Source organism: Pelobates fuscus, chromosome 2, assembly GCF_036172605.1.
Source record: "Pelobates fuscus isolate aPelFus1 chromosome 2, aPelFus1.pri, whole genome shotgun sequence".
In the NCBI taxonomy this organism is placed as follows: Eukaryota; Metazoa; Chordata; class Amphibia; order Anura; family Pelobatidae; genus Pelobates; species Pelobates fuscus.
Genome location: NC_086318.1, coordinates 279,161,367 through 279,183,770, shown reverse-complemented (window position 1 = coordinate 279,183,770; position 22,404 = coordinate 279,161,367). Strand labels below are relative to the sequence as shown.

Genomic DNA, 22,404 nt, shown 5'->3' with positions numbered 1-22,404 from the left:
AGTGTGATTTGACTGTCAGACAAAGTTTTTATTGCTTTACGCTGTACTGCTTGGAAATTCTGTCTTCTCTGATAATTTGGTTTCTAAGCAGTGTCCTAACGTAAATCTCGTTGACAACTGTTGCATATAAGTTGATTTTAGCTGTCTATATTGTATACTCACTTTGAGCACTGCACATAGCTTATCTGTCAGTCTGGGGCCCTGGCTGACAGAGAGGATGCTCAAATAGATAATTATATCTGAACCCTTTGGTGCCAATAGTTGTTTAATCCCTGCTGGTACGTTCATTACATGATTGTCTATGCTGTCAAATCGCATTATAGCCATGTTGTCTTGTGGTCCTTAAGTGAATAAAGATTATTTTTAAATTTTGCAACACAAGTCATATAAACAAATATATGACTATATATATATATATATATATATATATATATATATATATATATATATATATATATATATATATATATGACAACAAATATATGACAAATGATATGACTGCGGGTCATATCAACCAATATGACCGCCAGATATTTGCCATTTTTACTATATGTGTGTTCAACCACAATTTCCATCAGATGTCAGCAATCACACTCCTATCAGTAACGGAATCTTGCATTCTCAGTGATCCTAGCATGTACTGGCTGAGAGTGATAGGAGTGTGGTTGCAGACAGATTTGTGTAGAAATTGTGTTACTTAAAATTTATATATATTATAAAAAAAAAAAAAAAGAGTAAGCCCTATCAAGAGGTACACTGTAAATGGGGGGAGAACCAAGATTAAATGAATTAAAGGACCACTATAGTGCCAGGAAAACAAACTTGTTTCCCTGGCACTATAGTGTTAATAGGTTTTCCCCACCCTTATGGCCCCACTCCCGCCGAGCTCTAGGGGGAGGAAAGGTTTAAAGGCTTTCCTTTCTCCAGCGCCAGGCTCCCTGAGCGCTGGGGACTCTCCTCCCTCACAGTAAGAAGCACGGGAGTGCCTCTAACAGCTGTCAGTAAGACAGCCACTAGAGGCTGGATAAACCCTAATGTAAACATAGCAGTTTCTCTAAAACTGCTATGTTTACAGCAGGCAGGATTAACCTAGATGGACCTTGCACCCAGACCACTTAATTGAGCTGAAGTGGTCTGGGTGCCTATAGTAGTCCTTTAACCCCTTGAGGACACATGACATGTGTGACATGTCATGATTCCCTTTTATTCCAGAAGTTTGGTCCTTAAGGGGTTAAACAAAAATAAATAGTGTACCTGCATGGGAACTAGGAGAATAGTATTGTACAAATATAAGGTAAAGTATGGTTCAATGGGTAACCGGTGTCCTGCCAGAAACAATACTGAACCGTAATACCAGAAAATAAATACATTTTATTAGGTTATTAATTAGGAACCAAGAATAAGCTCCAAATGCTGCTGCAAAATAAAAAAGTGCTAAAAGTGCTCAAATACAGATAAAATAATATAACCGCAAGTATATGGAGTCATGGAGATACAGTGATTGACACCAGTGCGTAGCCAAATAAAGTTAGCAGTAAAATACCGCTACTACACACTAGGTGGTGCCATATACTAAAAGTAAAGAGTAAATCTATCCCCAAAACTTGCTAGGGACTCATGGCGTGTAGCGTAGTGTTGTCAATTATCAGTTAACACGTCTGTTTCCATTGATATACACAAGTCACATGTACACTAAATAGCTACAATCATAAGGTGCTAGATGCTATATAGTAAAGGCAGTAATAAAGATCAACTAAATAGCATGCTAAATTCCAAATTAGGCGTAAGTCCAGCAACCTACAAAAGTTTGCCCTAATGGGGAGTAGGTCCTGCTTATGGGATATTAGTAGCAAAAAAGGAGGTAAGTTTATCAGTATGAGATAAATAGTGAATACGGCTGTACGGCTAAGATAGTGTCACATGTCCATCCTCACCTTGTGGTGTTTGTGATAACAAATGCCTTTCTGGCATTGACAGATTTGCCACTCAGCTGCATGGCTCCTGCCGCATGTTGAAGGACTCTGGCCACTGCGGATCCATTCCAATTTGAATTCCCATGTCAACCCACAATATTGACGACGTCACCGCGCACGCACGTTCTGGGGTCAAATGCCGGGTAGGGCCAAGCGGATCTGAAGGAGACTTGTTTAAACTCTTTTTCCCTTTTCCTCATTGCCCTATTGTGGTTTCCCTTAGTAGGGTATCTGAGAGAGTGATCCTGAGCGTTTATTTCTGGTTCTTGACTTTGTCTTTGTTTTGACTTCCCTGCATTCTAGTATCTTTGACTTTCGGCTTTTCCCTCATTGTTGTGTCTCTCTCTCTGTGTCCTTGACCTCGGCAAGTATTCTGACTATTCACTGGTACGTTAAGTCAGGCCATTCTAAGGCCTGGTAAGACGTTCCCTTTAGTCCTAGGTGTGACACAATTCTGTGTGCTGGATCAACTAGTATCCTGACATTACGACATGGCCATAGATCCCTCAGAACTGTGTCAGCAAATAGCAGCTTGCAAGAGAAAGCTGGAGGAGAAAGATCACCGTATGGATCAATTTGCCCAGGCTTTCAGAACGCTTCTTACCCGAACAGCGCATCTAAAGCCTGAGATTTCTCAGAATATGTCACCTCTGCCTAAAGTACCTCCACCTATAGTACATAAGGCACCTACTATCTCCCTATCTCATCCCCCGCATTTTGATGGTAATTTTCATAAATGCCGGGGGTATCTGAATTATTATTATTATTATTATTTATATAGCACCATCACATTTTGTAGCGCTGTACAATGGGTGGACTAATTGTAACCAGACAATTGGACGTACAGGAACAGAGAGGTGGAGGGCCCTGTTCAGTGAGCTTACATTCTAGAGGGAGTGGGTTATAGTGACACAAAGGGTAAAAGTAGGGGTATGAAGTAGGTTGTTAGAAAAGTATTCATTGAGGGCTGAGTAGGTAATTTTTGACAGTTGCAGAAGAGGAGTCATGGGGAATGGGGGATAAAAACCTTTCAGTTTCATTGATATGCTTTCTTGAAGAAGTGAGTTTTCAATGATTTTTTGAATGAGTGGAGACTGGGTGAAAGTCTTACGGAGAAGGGAAGGGAGTTCCACAGAAGAGGTGCAGCCCTGGAGAAATCTTGGAGGCGAGCATTAGAGGTGGGCGTACGGACAGAGGATATACGTAGATCTTTGGCAGAGCGAAGGGGCCTCGACGGAACATACTTGTGTATTGGGGAAGATAGTTAGGTTGGAGCAGCATTATGTAGGGACTTGTAAGCAAGCACCAGAATTTTAAATTGAGCCATATATCTAACTGGAAGCCAATGCAGGGACTGACAGAGCATGGAGGCGTGGGAGGTGCAAGCGTACAGGAAATGAGCCTCACATTCTCGCATTCATCATAGATTGCAGCGGTGCAATCTTGGAACACGTAAGAGATGGGTATTGCAGTAGACAAGGCGAGAGAGAACAAGAGCATGGACCAGCAACTTAGCCACATCCGGGGTTAAATAGGGGCAAATACACGGTATGTTTTTTAAAATGGAAGCGACAGGATTTGGTGATAGATTGGATATGAGGGGTGAAGGAGAAGCTGGAGTCAAAAAGAACACCCAGGCAGCAAGCATGCAAGGTAGAGGTGATGGTAGCGCCGATGACTTGGAGGGAGGGAGACACGGGAGTAGTAACACTTGAGGCCTCACTGGGATCCTTTCCCACAGATAGAGCTAGGATTGGGTACTTGATGAACCAACTAAAAGGTAAAGCCTTAGCTTGGGCCAATCCTTTATGCAAGAGTAATAGAGGTATTGCGTACAACTACCAGGAATTCCTTGTGGAGTTCAAATTGACATTTGAACCATTGGGCAGGGAGGATGAGGCTTCCACTGCCCTAATGCGTATCAAACAAGGCAACCGGTCTACTTCAGATTATGCCATAGAATTTTTAACCTTGGCTTCTGAGGTAGACTGGACTAATAGCGGTTTAATATCTGCATTTAAAAAAGGATTATCCAAGGCAATTCTTGTTGAAATTGCTGGCAAAGATGTACCTAAAAGGTTAAATGAGTTTATCACCTTTGTCATGCAGATTGATAACAGACCAGAAATAGAACCAGACGTTTGGCTATGTCATTGGCACCTCGTTTCTCCAGATCGGTTGTTCCTAACCTCTCTGTACAGTCCGAACCCGAACCTATGCAGTTAGGGGTCACTAGACTGTCAGAGGCAGAAAGACAATATAGGAGAAAGGAGGGCCTGTGTCTATACTGCAGTAAAAGTGGACATACGAGGAGTACTTGTCCCATACGTCCAGAAAACTTCTGCAACTAAGAACCCTAAGGGTAGGTGTGATGGATACGTCCTCTGGTAATAACAAAAATAGATTTCTCCTTGATATTACGGCCCTTTGTAACAAGAATAACTTTTCATGTAAAGCCCTGATGGACTCAGGTGTGGCAGGAAACTTCATTGACATACTTTTTTTTATTAAAAAAACCATTTAATACCGATCAAGGAGAGATAATCACCTCTGGCCGTTGAGGCTATTGACGGGATACCTCTCCCTCGACTCTTGATTACCCACAAAATCTTGCCTATTAACATTTCCATTGGAGCTTTACACAAGGAAAACATAACATTCCAGATAATTGCTTCACCTTCTTGTCCCATCATACTAGGATTCCCTTGGCTCAGTAAGCACAATCCTCATATTGACTGGGCAAAGTGGGAAATACTGGAGTGGGGTAAAGAATGCACTGATAGATGTGTGTTACCCATTACCAAAAGAGTTGTCATTGTTACTTTACCCACTACTATGACTCAGGCCTCTGAAGTTCCCATACAATACTGGGAGGTTAGGGGTTATTCAGCAAGAGTCAGACCAATATTCTACCTCCTTACAGAATATTGGTCTGACTGCTCCATAAAACCTGCTACCCGGCGCTATGCAACCCAAGGGGGCAGTGTATGCCGTATCTCCACAGGAGAGTAGAATAATAGATGAGTACATCAAGGATTCCCTAAGTAAGGGCCACATACGTAAATAATTTTCGCCTGCTGCTGCAGGGTTCTTTATTTGTATCTAAAAAAGATGGTGAATTATGCCCATGCATTGATTACAGGGCACTAAACAAAATCACCATAAAGAATGCATATCCCATTCCCCTAATTTCCGAATTGTTTGACAGACTGGAGGGTGCTAAAGTTTCTACTAAACTTGAGCTCAGGAGTGCATACAATTTGGTAAGAATTAAGGAGAATCATCATTGGAAAATGGCATTTAACACTAGAAGTGTGCATTATGAGTACCTTGTCATGCCCTTCGGGTTATGCAATGCTCTGGCCGTATTTCAGGACTTTATTAATTATGTACTCAGAGACTATATTCATTTGTCCTAGTATACCTGGATGCTATCCTTATTTAGTCCCCTGATCTTCTGACTCACCACAAACCTTGCTTGAAAATAAACTTTATTGCAAACTTGAAAAATGCATATTTGACCAGACTGAGGTAAAGTTTTTGGGGTGTAATATTTCCGACTCTGGTTTTCAGATGGATCCTCTAAATTAGAGGCTGTTCTACACTGGCCATTGCCCAACGGACTAAAAGCCATCCAAAGGTTTATTGGGTTTGCTAATAATAACAGGAGATTTATCAAGGGTTCTCTTCTGTGATAGCCCCCATCACCAATATGACACGTAAGGGGGCTAGATGATATGGTCTAAGGAAACTAGAGAAGCTTTTGAACTTCTTAAAAATGTTTTAGCTTCAGCTGACATTTTGGTACATCATGACACTAGCAAAGCCTTCATACTGGAAGTTGACGCCTCTGAAACTGCGGTGGGGGCTGTTCTTTTTTAGAGGGAGAGTCAGAATACCCCTTTACATCCATGTGGGTACTTCTCAAGAAAGTTGTCTCCAGCAGAGCGTAATTATGATATTGGTAACAGAGAATTGTTGGCCATTATACTAGCGCTTAAAGAATGGTGGCATCTTTTAGAGGGTTTCAAGGACCGCCTTTTGATAATTAGTGACCAAAAAAATTGGGCTTATATAGGTGATGCTAAATGACTGTCTTCTAGACAGGCTAGATGATCTTTGTTCTTATCCCGCATTAACTTTATTATAACTTACAGACCTGGCCCAAAAACTTGAAAGCAGGCGCCCTATGTAGACAGTTTGATACTGAATCAGTACAGAAACCCCCTATTGTTCCACCTAAATGTATTATTGCTGCCACTGTTCTTTCCTTGTCGTCCTCTCTGCTCGGTGCCATCATGGAGGCTCAGTCTCAGGCACCCTGCAATAAACCTCAAGATAAACTGTATGTTCCGTTGGTTGAAAGAGATTGTAATGAGGTTGTTCCACAACAACGTGTCTGCTGGGCATCCGGGTATTAATAAATCCATATCCGCTATCCTGAGATCATTTTGGTGGGATTCACTCAAGAAAAATGTCAATGAATATGTGCAAGCCTGTTCAGTATGTGCAGTTAGTTCTTCATAAACTTCCATGTGGTTTATTGTATCCTCTTCCATGGTCCCATTTGTCCATGGATTTCATTGTAGAACTTCCTAGTTCTAATGGATATACCACCATCCTTATGGTGGTTGACCACTTTTCCAAGATGGCTCATTTTGTTCCGCTCAAAAATTTGCCATCCTCACAAGACCTGGTTCTTATTTTTAAACGAGAAATTGTCAGACAACATAGCATTGCTCATAATATTGTTTCTGACAGAGGTTCTCAGTTTGTGTCTCAATTTTGTAGGGCTTTAAAGAAACAGTTGGGCATTAAATTGTCATTTTCTTTTTACCATCCCCAAACTAATGGCATGGTTGGGAGGGCTAACTAGTCATTGTATTTGTATTTGCATTGCTTTGTTAATGGCACACAAGATAACTGGTACTTCCCCGGGCTCAGTTTGCTAGGAAAAATGCTACCCATGACTCTTCCATAATCTATTCCAGGTTTTTGCATGGTTTCTTGCAAAATTTGGTTGATTGAAGGGTGTATGGGCCTGCCGAAGGTTCTTGGGTTCCGGCTTCTGATATTCATGCTGGTTGCAAGATTTTTTTTTTTTTTTTTTTCACGCAAAGTTTCCCCTCAAACCTGGTCCTGCCTGCCCGGTTGGCGTTCTTCAGGTAGGGGGTAATGTAAAATGTTCATCCTCACCTTGTGGTGTTTGTGATGACAAATGCCTTTCTGGCATTGATGGAGGTGCCATGTACCAGTGTATATGACTCCTGCAGTATGTTGAAGGATGCTGGCCGCTGTGGATCCATTTCAATTTGTAACCCCACGTCCACACACGGTATTGACAACATCAACGTGCGTGTGACATCACACAAAGGACAAGCGCGCGCGCACGTTCTGGGGTCAAATGCCGGGTACGGCCAATCAGATCTGAAGGAGACTTATTTAAACTCATTTTTCCTTTTCCTCATTGTCCTGCCGTGGTTTCCCTTAGTAGGTTATACGAGAGAGTGTCCCTGAGCACTTATTTCTGGTTCTTGACTTTGGCTTCATTTTGACTTCCCTGTATTCTGGTATTTTTGATTTTTTGGCTTTTCCCTCATTGGTGTGTCTCCCTCTGTGTCCCTGACCTCGGCAAGTATTCTGACTATTCTCTGGTACGTTAAGTCCGGCCATTCTAAGGCCCGGTAAGACATTACCTTTATTCCTAGGTGTGACACAATTCTGTGTGCTGGATCAACTAGTATCCTGACAGATAGAAGTTGTCATCTGTTACTAGAAATAACCCTCTTGTGCCTTATCACCTATACCTTGCCGGAGACAAGGAAGTATAGGACATCGTCTCACCGTGTATCAGACATGCTCATATAGTAAACTAAGTCTCCAACAGGAAACAATAGTTCTACGTCTAGAGTCTAGAGATCTATAGATAGTTGTAGCATGCTGCTCTAACTCACCGCCCGTGCCTTCAGGGGCACCTGACACTATTCCCCAAACGTGAATGTATAGAAAATCAGCACAGGTTGTTGGCAATTGGCTTGAATGGCAAGCGATAACCTGTTCTGTAAAAATATCAGTTGCCCCATACTGAAGAATTTTAGAAAGTGTAAAGACAGGGGACAGAGTGATGCGGTGATGGGGTTAAAATGTTTGTGACCTAGTGGCACCACAACAACTTAGGTTTTATGAAGTTATGGTGCATGGAGTGTTCCTTTAACGTGTTAATGCTAAGCAAGAGACACCAGCAACCAATCACCTCTGATGGGCTAATGAAGAAGCATTAGCCTACGCAGCAGTAAGCGGCTATGATTGACTAAGAGTATCAGCTAACCATATTCAGTCTATCAAATTGCCAGGGCAGGTATGAATCGGTATGGATACTTGAAAGTGTCTAATCTCTGCCTTAACCATACCTCCAGTGGGGGGCAGGGATATGGAATGCCAAAGACTCTCATTCAATGTTAAAACTACTCAAAAATGGTTTAAAAGGGCATATGTAGATGGCAAGTCAAATACGTTGTAATGAGCATTAAATTCTAACTAAAATATTTGCTAGCAAATGTATAGATTGAGAAAAAATCTATTTAAATATAGATCTTTCTCCCACCTGTCAATCAGCAGACACACTATGCCAAATATTAATTGATAAGGGAGAGGAGAAAAGACCTCCCACAGGTTGTTCATCCATGTCTAACTAAGTATGTGCTGTGATTGCTTTGGTAACTCACTAACCAATGTGGCTAGTGCATGCTAGGTAGTATAACAACTAAATGACTGGAAAAGTAATCCTCAAGAAGGGTACAGCAGGTAGTATAGCAAGGTATTGTGGTGGAATTTCAGTGAATGTAAATTTAGTAGGCAGAGATTTCCACGTGGCATATGTGTATGTTGTGTCAGTTAGTTAGCTACACGTAGCTAGGATACTGTCATCAATGTACTGAGCATGTGCAGGAATGCAGGAACTGAAATTGCACTTATTTCTCCTTTGTCTTGGATGAGCCATGTGGTCTGACCAGATGAACAAGTCTATACTCTGCTCATTGATTGGTTAAATGTATATGTGGGCGTAGCTATTAATGGGAGGAGTTATAGTATTATATAAAGAATGTACACCATGTATTGCTCTCTCAGATCTGTTTTGGAACGATAGTTCATCTGAGGCCCGATCGGTATGTTAATAAAGACTTCTTACTTCCTGAAGACCTGCATCCATCTCTCTGTGTTTGGCTTCTGTAGAGTTTACTCGGTAACAGTATCTTCTGTGAGGATATAGTAGTTCTAGGTCACAGGGTGAGACAGGTCAGAACAGGTTCCTTTCCACAATGAGTGGAGGCCCCCCCCCCCATCCCTAAGTTTTTAATAATAATATGTATTAATACTATAGGCATTCAAACAACTTTAGCTAAAGGAAATGGTGTACAGATCATGCCACTGCAGTCTAACTGGTTAGTTATCTGTCAATTAGGAGTTAAATCACTTTTGCTTATATTTATGCAGCCCTAGCCACATTTCCCATGGCTGTCACTGCAACTGTCATTAGTCTAATACTATCCTTACCTTTTGTGTCACTTTACCCCACTCCCTCTAGCATGTAAGCTCATTTAGCAGGGCCATCAACCCCTTTGTTCCTGTGTGTCCAACCTGTCTGGTTACAATTACATGTTTGTTCATCCACCCACTGTAAAACGCTGCAGAATTTGTTGGCGCTATATTAATAACAACATAATAATCCAACATGAAAAAGATAGTTTTGTTTTAAATCAGATGCTAACCTGCTTTAGAACTTGTTATCTCCTGCTCTGTAAATTGAGCTTTATTCACACACTGGAGGCCCAAGTAGGGTCTACAGGGTAATTGGCAGAGCAGGAGATAGGAAAGTCTAAATTAAATAGAATGTGCAGTTAAGGATGTTTAAACAATGCATGTATCTCTACAAGAAGTGTTCAGAAAGGCTGTGCAAGTCACATGCAGGAAGGTGCGGCTAGGGCTGCAAAGGGGATTTAACTTCTAAATGGCAGAGAACTGAGCAGTAAGACTGCAATGGCATGTTCTATATACCAAAACTGCTTTATTAATCCAAAGCTGTTTTGGTGCCTATAGTGTAAGTTTAGTGTTATCTATACATAGCAAGAGACTCAAGAGAATTTTAAAATGACCCTCAATGTTACCTTTTAAATCAGCATTAACAAAACAAATGCAGAAATGTTACTTATAGGGCAAACAGAAATACCTAGTAAGTATGAGATGAGCATTACACATTATATATTTATAAATTATCAATGTAATCATTCTCCATTTAAGGTGTACATAATATCTGCAGAGAGCACAGAAAGCATCAATTAACAAATATAGTATGTTATTTGCTGGAAGCCATTTTATTTAAAGCATTAACTATAACCATTGGATCGGAGATATAATTTTACACAGCTCTCGTTTGTATTTAACATTGCTGTGATGCAACGATACATACCGCCTTTTAAGTCAGCTGATGCTCCAACATACTGGAAGTTGTCCATATTAATCACATCAATTATTGGAGACACAACTCTAGTTTTGTCCTAAAATAAACACACAAAGAAATTGTGACTTTGAAGGTATAACATTGTCAGACATATTGCCTAATATGGCTGGTACAATTGTCATAACTATTGCAATCTTGTCAGTTCACAAAGAGTTTATAAAACCAAAGTTTAAAACTTTTTTTTTTTCTTATTTCTGCTAAAAAGTCAATGCAAACACAGATGGTGTGAGAATGAAATTCAATGAAACAAGTTATATCTACTTCACAGATATCAAGTAGATATGGGAGTTGTACAAGACCCTAATGTCTGCAAATTTCAATGAAATGCAAGTGAAGTGTGTATGAGAGGCATTTAAAGTCATATTATAAATATATAACATTAGTAATATATCATTAGAACTCAATCTGGTTATGTATAAAATCATAGCAGAGGTTATTCGTATTGATCTATTAAATTGATAGTAAGAGTTAACACAATATGTAACCATCTGTGATAAGAATGCATCAAATATTTTAGCTTGTACTTTTCCTGATAAATGGGAAAGGTATTGCTTGGCCAATAGTAATACTTTTGAATGCTAATGATAAGCAATATTAACAGGTCACTGTTAACAGTATTATAAAACTTAACTATTGAGAGATGTTAGTCAGTTAAAATGAAATGTTAACCAAGATTGCCTTGGCCTCTGACGACTAATGAAGTAACAGTAAAATTATATTAAATGTATATAAAATATAAAAGTTTATCAATTTTAATATTCACACCTCTGAGAAAATTGTTGTTTTTTTCAGTTGATAAAGATATTTTAAATTAGCTAATGAGGGGGAAAGGAGTGATCAGTCGCACACCCTGTTTGGAGAAGCACTACTATCCTCTCTTCAAACTCTTACGGTGCCTTGCAAAATTATTCTCCCACCCTTGATTTTATGTGATGGATCGGAACACAATAGTGTAAGGTGGTGAAGTGAAATGATAAAACATATATACATTAACCCCTTAAGGACCAAACTTCTGGAATAAAATGGAATCATGGCATGTCATACATGTCATGTGTCCTTAAGGGGTTAGACTATTTTTTTTAGAAATAGAACAGGAAATTGGCATGTGCGTATGTATTCACCCTCTTTGTAATGAAGCCCATAAAAAGCTCTGGTGCAACCAATTACCTTCAGAAGTCACATAATTAGTGAAATGATGTCCACTTGTGTGCAATCTTAGTGTCAACATGATCTGTCATTACATATACACACCTTTTTTGAAAGGCCCCAGAGGCTGCAACACCTAAGCAAGAGGCTAACCAAACACTGCCATGAAGACCAAGGACTCTCCAAACAAGTAAGGGACAATGTTGTTGAGAAGTACAAGCCAGCGTTAGGTTATAAAAAAAAAATATATCCAAATCTTTGATGATCCCCAGGAGCACCATCAAATCTACCATAACCAAATGGAAAGAACATGGCACAACAGCAAATCTGCCAAGAGGCAGCTGCCCTCCAAAACTCTCGGCCGGGCAAGGAGGGCATTAATCAGAGAGGCAGCACAGAGACCTAAGGTAACCCTGGAGGATCTGCAGAGTTCCACAGCAGAGACTGGAGTATCTGTACATAAGACGACAATAAGCCATACGCTCCAAAGAGTTGGGCTTTATGGCAGTGGCCAGAAGAAAGCCATTACTTTCAGAAAGAAAAGAAAAAAAGGCACGTTTTGAGTTTGTGAAAGGGCTTGTGGGAGACTACCAAAATGTATGAAGGAAGGTGCTCTGGTCTGATAAGACTAAAATGTAACTTTTCAGCAAAAGAAAATGCTATGTCTGGCGCAAACCCAACACATCACATCAACAAAAGAACACCATCCTCACAGTGAAACATGGTGGTGGCAGCATCATGCTGTAGGGATGTTTTTCAGCAGCCGGGACTGGGAATGTCAGAATATTTATATCGCCAGACATTCTGTGCTATGATAGAAATGAAAGTGTATATTGCCTGAGTCATTCAGAACAGAGCAGACTCCATTTTGCTTTATTCATGCTAACAAAGACACAACATTTCTACCCTTTCTGTAACCATTAGCCTGAGCTAAGGAACGCATTATATAAACAAGCCAAGTGATAAGAATGAGGCAAGGGGATGGAATGCTATGTCTAAGTGTTAATGGAATAGAAATAATTCTAAACACAGACATTAGTGACAGAGAAGATTAAGTAATTAATATTACTTTCTAAATTGTACAAGGTCCCATTGTAAAGTAAAGGTGAAATTTAGTTTAACTGTCAATTTTAGAAATTACAACAGGAATTGTCGACGCACTGTCTGGAGAAAATCCAAAGAAACACTTTGAACTGACAGAAAATTTAAGTTATAGGTAGTCATATAGATTAGTCAAATGACGTCAAAAACGTCATCAGGAAAAGTTAACTGTTTCCTGGATAGGAAGGTTTAGTGAGGTGAGACTGCCCTCTATGGACCAAATACCTAAATTGCAATCTGCAGGTTGAACACACCTTCAGTTTCCTATTGGCCTCATCAAGTAATGACATACAGAGAGTCTGGCCCTTTAAAAGTTAGGACAACGGGAAGAGATAGTTGGTTAGAAGTTGAAGTGAGAGTAGAAGTTGAAGTTGGAGTTGGAGTTTGGGCTTTCAGGTTCAGACATGCAGAGAGATCCATGACAGATATTCACTCTTGGACACAACTCAATAAACATTCCTTGACACTTAGCTACCTAAGAACATCTGATGAGAACATCTACTTAACTGGTAATTATGCTGGTTTTATTTAATTGATCTAAATTAATTAAAAATCTAATAGCATGATATATGACTGGATAAATCACAGTCAGATTTCAATATTTAGAAATCTTAGTTAACTAAAGAATATATAGTTATAAACATTCCATTCTGCAGGTGGAATTAAGAATAATTATATATTAGTGTGATATTATCAAGTGTTAGCATACCGATGTTTTTATCCAGATGTATTGATTTGCTCTAAAATAAGATAAGATATCTTTTTAAGCAAATTAAAATTTGGCTTATAGAATCTGGTAGATTTACTTTCTGTCTGTAAAGTACCTCATAAATCTTGTCTTGACAATTGATGCTGCTAGCCATTGAACGTGTATAGCCATGCCATTGTATTGCATATTCATGTTATACTAAATATTCACTGATTATTTTTATGCATGCTGCCTAACATCATTATTACATTATTTGTCACAATAAATTATATCTATTTTTATAACAAATTGTGATTTTATTTGTATGGCATACATTTCACTTACATGATAACGATCTCTAAGATCTGAGAGAATTGAAATAGTGTGCCATTCTCGACTGTTTCCTGCATGGTAGCGGTACTATGCCTCACGAGACGGACACCCCGGACCTGACAGACATACGATTCAGTCCATCCCTACACGGTAGCAGTACCCTCATTACACAGCACCTGGACACTCCTCTCATGGTATACAAGAGGGGGAATTCCCAAGCGCCCTCCCTCAGACACAGAGCCACAAGGCTGCCTTATGAGCCCAACCCAGAGCAAGGGTCGAGGGGAACGTTGATGTGTCATATGCGATGCCATGGTTGGATATTGGTCCCGACTCCCACGTTAGTTTAGTGCTCGGGGTACTCGTCTCGTAACATGTTGCTACTTTCACTGCACTTAGAGCTATGCTTTGGTGTCAATACTGCTAACCCGCTACTTCACAGATACATCACCCTCGAGATGGGAAGTATATTTGAGCACCCCTTAAAACGAATTCATATATCGAGATTTGTATGCAACGGCAGATGTAACCCCAGACATACTCCTTCAATGCGCATTACATACCAATCACGAATATAACGAGTGGTGTGGTCTGATCTATGAGGTTACTCTTGTTTATTTCTGATATCCTGCTGACATTGAGCTGAGGGACAGATGGGTCTAGGTACTCTATTGCTTAGTGTTATCTATATTGCGACCGATTTAATAGCAACAGCTTAGTTATAACATATTTCTGCTCTGTTAATAATGTTTTACTTGCAAACCTAGACCTGCGTGCCTTTCCATGTTGTTCATGATGACTATGCACACTTCTCAATAAACAGATTTAAAAAAAAAAAAAAAAAAAAATCTTGACTGTTTAATATTATCATCCTATAAATATCCCCACAGGAAACTGGTCAGGGTTGAGGGAAAGTTGGATGGTGCTAAAACCTGTACCACTCTCTGCGTGATTTGATGCTAGGATAGAGGTTCACCTTCCAGGAGTACAATGACCCCAAACACACTGCTAAAGCAACACTTAAGTAGTTTAAGGGGAAACATGTAAATGTATTGGAATGGCCTAGTCAAAGCCCAGACCTCCATCCAATAGAAAAGCTGTGGTCAGACTTAAATATTGCTGTTCACAAGCGCAAACCATCCAATTTGAAGGTGCTGGAGCAGTTGGAACGACTTGGAGCTGTGATTGCCGCAAAAGGTGGCTCTACAAACTATTGACTTTAGGGGGGAGTGAATAGTTATGCACATTGACTTTTTCTGTTATTTTGTCCTATTTGTTGTTTGCTTCACAATAAAAAAAGAAAAAAAGAAAAAAGAAAACATCTTCAAAGTTGTGGGCATGTTCTGTAAATTAAATTATGCAAATCCAGGGGGCGTGTCCGACTTCCGGCGAGTGCAGTCGCATGGACTGAGAGCTCCGTCGATCTGCAAACCTAACAAGCGACAATAATAGCGATAACTGCCAATTATTGACTACTTATATTCCCAAGGGGCATCCCTCACTAATGTCTCCTCCCAAGCAAGTGAAATTGCCCGATATGGCAAGAAAAAATAAGAAAAGAGATCGCAGACGAGAAATTCAAGATGGCGGCGACATGGCTACCTTATCTGAAGCCAACTCTGATTGCGAGTCGACCTCATCAAAACACTCTGACATCGCGGTCACGGATCGCAGCCTGCACAAAATGCTTCAGGAACTCCGATCAACTATACGACAAGACTTTCTGAAAATTGACCGGGAGCTACGGAAAGAAATCTCAGCTCTGGGTGACAGAACGAGCCAACTAGAGCACAGATCCGACGAGATCTGTTTAGCCCACAACGAAATGGCTGATAAGCTACAGAGAATCTCGGAAGAAAATACCACGCTCAAATTTAAATTAGCTGACCTAGAAGATAGGTCGAGAAGACAGAATGTTCGGTTCAGGGGCATCCCGGACGATGTGTCCCATGACGCCTTACCAGTCTTCATACTATCTGTATGTAAATCCCTGGTCCCGGAACTGCCCATGGACCTTCAATCGCATGCACAGGCTCCCACGCCCGGCCCGCATGTCTGGAGATGTCCCTAAAGATGTCATAGTGAAGTTTCACTACTTCACACACAAAGACGCTCTACTGAATGCGGCCAGGAAGGCTGATACCCTCCCGGACCCCTACCAACAAATCTCCTTGTATGCTGATTTATCAGCCACCACCATGGCACGAAGGAAGGAATTTCTAACCATCACAAAGACTTTACGCAACAACAAAGTCTCTTACAGATGGGGATACCCCACGAAGGTACTGATATGGCAAAAAGGCAAGACACACGTAATCAATGAACCAGAAGAAGGTATGAAACTCCTCATCAAATGGGGCCTATGGACTAACTCCAACGCAGTTCCGCTTAATTCCCCGACCAGAAGCTGCTCTCCCAGACGACTTCAAAAAGAGTGGAAGATGGCGGGCTCGCCGGCTCGCAACACATGAACTTTCATCTACTTCCAAACATAAGTCGTGATGAGTATAAGTTTTACTGTGGTGTTACCTAAGCATAGTATGATTTGTCGTGTATCACTTTCTTTCTTTGTTTCATTTCCCCTTACTGATTATGCTTTTTCCTCCTGTCCGCCCTTACTAATCGGCAATTGCGAACTTACACTTTTTTGTAACTGGCACGCTTTTACACTATTGTCTTACACGCCACTGCCAAACCTGATAACCTCATCCGTAGTAAATACCTAACACCGATCATTTGAATCATCATCGGTACCGTTCCACATAACATCATTGCTTGGTTTATAGCGGTAGGCCGCTAATCTCATATTAGAGCACGACCATGTGCTTCTCAACTTCTGCCCATGTCGGTCACTGACCACCTTGCCACACTCGCATTTAACATTGAAACATACCTACAATATTGTTTTTCGGGCTCCCTACACACAATGTGGTATAGCACACTTCGCATGTATAGCACCTATTTGGCGACATGTAAATATCTCACGACATGTGCCATCTTCACATAAACAACTACGCTTATGCCCTAGTTGTTTATGTACAACACTATTCCTTGCTGCAAACGGTAATTGCATATTTTGCAAACATCTTAATGTTATATCTCTAATGCTGTTTATTACTTATTATTTTTAGAACTATGATATGCTTATGGTTAACGTTATACGTACACTACATGGTTATTACATGCGTTAACTGATATCCTTATAGTTCAGTAGATGGTCACAACGCACCACTGATCCATACGCTCCCTCTCCACATTTTGGAAGGTACGCTTCACATGTAATATAAATATCTGGCGACAGGTTCTTACCCCATGACACCCGCCACCCGCATGGCTATCCTATTTTGCAAGTCCTTCCTAAATCACACATAGTGTCCTAATCTTGATTACACACATCTCCAGCCCGTACTTCAAGTTTAATTGTTAAGTATACGTATAGCAAACAATCTATTGGTATGTCTCTAATATTGTTTATTCTCATTGTTTATAATTTATAATTTATTATTTTAAGAACTATGCTTGCTCATAGTAATGCTGTACGTGTCCTACATGGCTATTATGTACGTTAATTGATACCCCCAAACCTAAGTAAATGGTCATAACGCACTACAAATTTTTGTGCTCCCTATCCACATCGTGGAATGCACGCTTCACATGCATTGCAAATATCTGGCGTCAGGTATCTACCCCACGCCACTCGCCTCCTACACGGCTATCTTATTTTGCAAGTCCTCTCCAAATCATACATAGTGCCCTAACTCTGACCATACATACCTCCAGTCCGTGCTTCAAGTTTAACTGATAAATGTATATATCGCAGACAATTTATTATTATGTCTCTAATATGGTTTATTCTCATTGATTATGACTTATTATTCTATTCTTATTATGAACTATGTAATGCTTATGGCTGACGTGTTACGTGTGCTTCGAGACAATTATACACGGTATTTGTTACCCTCAACTCTAAGTAAATGGCTACATCGCACCATCCTACACTTAGAGTTTATTTTAGCCACTCAGTTGTTTTGCAAGTATCACGACCACTTGCCAACGTATAAATACTCCCTACTCTCTACCTATACTTCAATTTATTTAAACTTGGGAATCCATGTACTAAATTCCTGGTGTTCAAGGTCCTAGCCGCATCACCGCTGGCAAGCTCACACTCCACATAGGACATATTATACCACAATCCAGACTCTATCGAATAGTCAAGACAATTCCAACACGCAATGATTCTCATGTTTTACTATCACATGTCAAAATGCTTTCCCGCAGTTATTTACTCCAGGATCAATACAACTAGGTTGCAGGACCTCTCACCCCCCCCCCCCCCCCCCGGTCATCACTTGAGACACTCCTAGTGTCTAAAAATGGCCACTTTACATTTTCCACTTAAAGAAAATGTCTGTGTATATAGTTACCCCGTTAATGTTGTCACCCCTCCCTTACTTTCCCCTTGCACTCCACCTATGTACCAAAACTTACCCTCTGGGGACCACAACGCACTCTTCAATACCTACTTTCAAGCCCCAATATTGAGACCCTTCAATGTGAGCAACAACATACGGAAGTCTAGAACATTCCTAATCAATCTAGAGCGACCATTTTTTCCAATCGCGCACCATAACTACCTACGATGCTGACTAATACACTGAAAATCCTTTCCCTCAATGCAAAAGGTCTAAACAGCCCCTACAAAAGAAGTCAAGTGTTAAGAGATATGCATAACTCTGAGGCTGCCATAGTATGCCTCCAAGAAACTCACTTTTGCAAAAGCAATCCACCTCACCTAAGATCATCCAAATACCCTACAGAGTACCATGCATACGCACCAAATAAATCTAAAGGAGTGGCAATTATATTTCATAAGGACTGGGTATTCACCCCCACTAGGCAATACGCTGACCCTACAGGCAGACTGCTTATTTTGGTTGGTGAACTTAATGGTATTCAAGTTACGATCTCCTCCCTCTATGCTCCTAATGACGCTCAATTCTCCTTTCTCAATAAGGCTATAAAAAAGAGATCTACCCTAAAACATGGTCATGTCATAATATGTGGTGACTGTAACTGCACACTTGATCCCTCACTAGATATCCAGCGTGTTAACAATCAAAAACCTAACAAACTCACTGTTCATAATAGTAAACTGTTCTCAAACCTTATTTTCTCGCATGATCTTTTTGACACCTGGAGAAATCTATTCCCCACAGCCAAAGATTTTACCTTTTTCTCTCCAGCTCACTTGACATATACACGGATAGACTTATGTTTACTTGATAAATCGACTATGCCCCACCTCTTGGACCAAACCATAGGTCAACGGACTTGGTCCGACCATGCACATATTATTATCACCATAGCAGTACCCTATCCTACAAAAGGCCGTGGCACCTGGCGCTTAAACGAATCCATCCTAGACTCGCCTGGTAATGTAAGGAAAGTTGCCCTAGAAATACAGGACTATTTTACTAACAACGTCACTACTGACACATCTACAGAAACCCAATGGCTAGCGCACAAAGTTGTAATAAGAGGTACATTCATCAAACTAGGTTCAATCAAAAAAAGAATAGCTAGCAACCTAAATGACTCACTTCACCGACAACTTGAAACATTGGAAAACTCCAACAAAATTTCACCCTCCCATTCTACCACGAAACAAATCGCAATAATTCGCGATCAAATACTAAATCTTAGAATTGAGGATTTCGCCAATAAGGCGACAAAACTCCAGCAAAGATATTATACTTTAGGCAATAAAGCCGGCAAGTTATTAGCTAATCAACTAAAATCCAAATACCTCCAGACAAAAATCCCGTACATTCTCTCCAAAAAGAACACAAAATTATTTAACCCCATAGATATAGTCAACGAATTATCATCATTCTACAATGATCTTTAAAATTTAGACAAAAACACTAACATCCCGAGCGACCAAGACATATTGACGTTTCTACAAAATATTTCACTTCCACAGGTTACACCACAAGAAAATGATCAATTGACCACTCCATTTACGGAACACGAAGTGGCCACAGCCATAAAGTCCCTACCGAAGCATAAAGCCCCTGGCCCAGACGGACTTTCCAATTACTATTATATTAAAATGGAACCACAACTCACCCCACATATCACACAACTCTTTAACACAATACAAAAAGTAGGCAGCTTCCCAAGGGAAATGTTGGAAGCATACATCATTACCCTGCCTAAACCTAACAAACCACCCACATCATGTGGTAATCTACGCCCAATATCTCTGCTAAACGCAGACGTGAAACTATATGCTAAACTGATAGCTAATAGATTAAAAAATATACTACCAAATTTAGTCTCTGAAGAGCAAGCGGGCTTCGTGCCAGGCAAACAGGTGGGCGACAACTCCAGATTCTGCATGGATTTGATAGATTGGGCCACCCGTCATCGCCAATCCGGGGTCCTCATGGCCCTCGACGCAGAAAAGGCCTTTGATCGCCTAAACTGGTCTTATATGTCGGCCACCCTAAAGGCCTATGGTTTCTCCGACTCCTTTCTCACTAGCATTATGGCCCTCTACTCCATGCCATCAGCAAAAGTTTTCAATACGGGTTTCTCATCCATTAACTTTAATATTTCTAATGGAACCAGGCAGGGCTGTCCCTTGTCCCCCTTAATATTTATTCTATGCTTAGAGCCTCTTATTCGCACAATTAAAAATGATCCCCTACTTACAGGCCTTCACACCCCTGCAGGAGAAAAAAAGCTTGCTGCATTTGCGGACGACATTATAATTTTTTTGAAATACCCGTCTTCTTCTATTCCCTACCTCCTAAGAACTCTGAATATGTATGGCACGGTTTCATTCTACAAAAACAACATCACTAAAACCCAGATACTTCCATTGAATTTAACTCCTCAAATAATCGATACCCTAAAATCACAATTCCCCTTCGATTGGCGCAAGACCTCCATAACCTACCTGGGCATTAAATTAACCCAATCCAAGTCACAAACCATAAAAGAGAACCATAAAGCGGTCCTGCACAAAATCTCAACTCAATTGAAACAATGGGACAAACTGAACACCTCTTGGATAGGCAGGATAAATTCGATCAAAATGACTTCGATCAATCATTACCTCACATACATATCACAGGTAGTGATTGATCAATTCGATCAATCACTACCTCACATACTCTACCTATTCCGTACACTACCCATCACTATCCCGAACTCTATTCTTACCAAGTTTCAAACCGTCCTAAACGCACATATTTGGAGGAGAAAACCCCCAAGAATTGCACTCCATTCACTATGGCGCCCCATCCATCAAGGAGGGCTAGGCGTCCCCAACGTTAGTAAATATTACAGGGCCTCCTCCTTAGCACAGAGTTTGGACATTATGACAAAGAAAACTAACCCGATCTGGCTTAAACTGGAACAAGCCTGCGGTAACGTCCCATCCCTACATAACGTACTGTGGTCCAAAGGCAACCATACTTCCACGTCTCTATTGCCAAGCACAAAATTTCTCCTACGCTCTTGGAACTCATGGAGCACAATGCTATGTCCCAAAGAAGAACTACTCTACCTAGCTCCTCTAAGAGCTCTTACTTCGTTATCACCAGATCTTCCCATACACCACTGGCCACTACACGGTCTGACTCATGTATACTCCTTATTTGACTCAACAGGCCTTCGAACCTTTCCTGACTTACAGACCGCTCACAACTTGCCACATCGAGATATATTCCTTTATTTAAGAATAAAACATATAATAAACACGGCTGCTCTCACACACCTAGATCTATCATCACTAAGTCTAATAGGCAACACTTGCTACATGTCTACCAAATCTCGTTTCCCGCAGAAATTCCTCAAACTATGCTACCTAGCACAATCAGCAGCTCATACCCCTGCTAAACTTCCCTATATGATCAGATGGGAACGAGAGTTGGGCGAAGAATTTTACATACAAGATTGGCTCACAGCCATATCATCCACCAAAAGATCCACTAAATGCGCAACTTTATGGGAAGCATACTTCAAAGTATTAATGAGATGGTACCTAGTTCCTAATAGACTAAACAAAATTTACCCTACCTCCATATCCACGTGCTGGAGATGCAACAAAGGTATAGGCTCATTCCTACACATTTATTGGGACTGCCCGAAACTTCAAACCTTTTGGTATTTTGTGAAAAATGTTATACACTCTTTATACGGCATGCAAATAACTCTAAACCCAGCAGGTTGCTTACTCCACCTATTACCCGATTTGTTATGTACCCCTCTGAAAGTAGCGATTATCAATATCTTAATAGCTGCAAAACTATGTATTGCTACTCATTGGAAAAGTAACAACATTCCCTCCCTGCAAGAATTACTCAACAAAGTTAATACTATTTACTGTCATGAGAGGGAATGGGCCAAGAGAGGAGACTTGACCAAATTCAACAAACAATGGGAGAATTGGGAGTCTATCTACAATCAATTTACTAAATTGATTTGATGCTCTTCATTACATAAATTATACCCTACATATGTGTATCAAATTATTGATGGCTCTCTATCCTACTTTCTTCTTTCCGCCCAATAACGCCATGTTATTCTATACAATCAACACCTATCTGTCTCCTATCCCTCTCACAATTGAA

The 22,404-nt window shown here is 40.5% G+C and overlaps 1 protein-coding gene across 1 annotated transcript in view; it reads right to left on the bottom strand.

Moving 5' to 3' along the window:
* GALNT2 (polypeptide N-acetylgalactosaminyltransferase 2) overlaps positions 1-22,404 on the bottom strand; it is a 777,588-nt gene that overhangs the window by 431,407 nt on the left and 323,777 nt on the right. Inside the window, exon 8 of the mRNA XM_063443402.1 lies at positions 10,441-10,528. Within this exon, the coding sequence (XP_063299472.1) occupies positions 10,441-10,528 (88 nt within the window). The remainder of the gene's footprint in view (positions 1-10,440; positions 10,529-22,404) is intronic.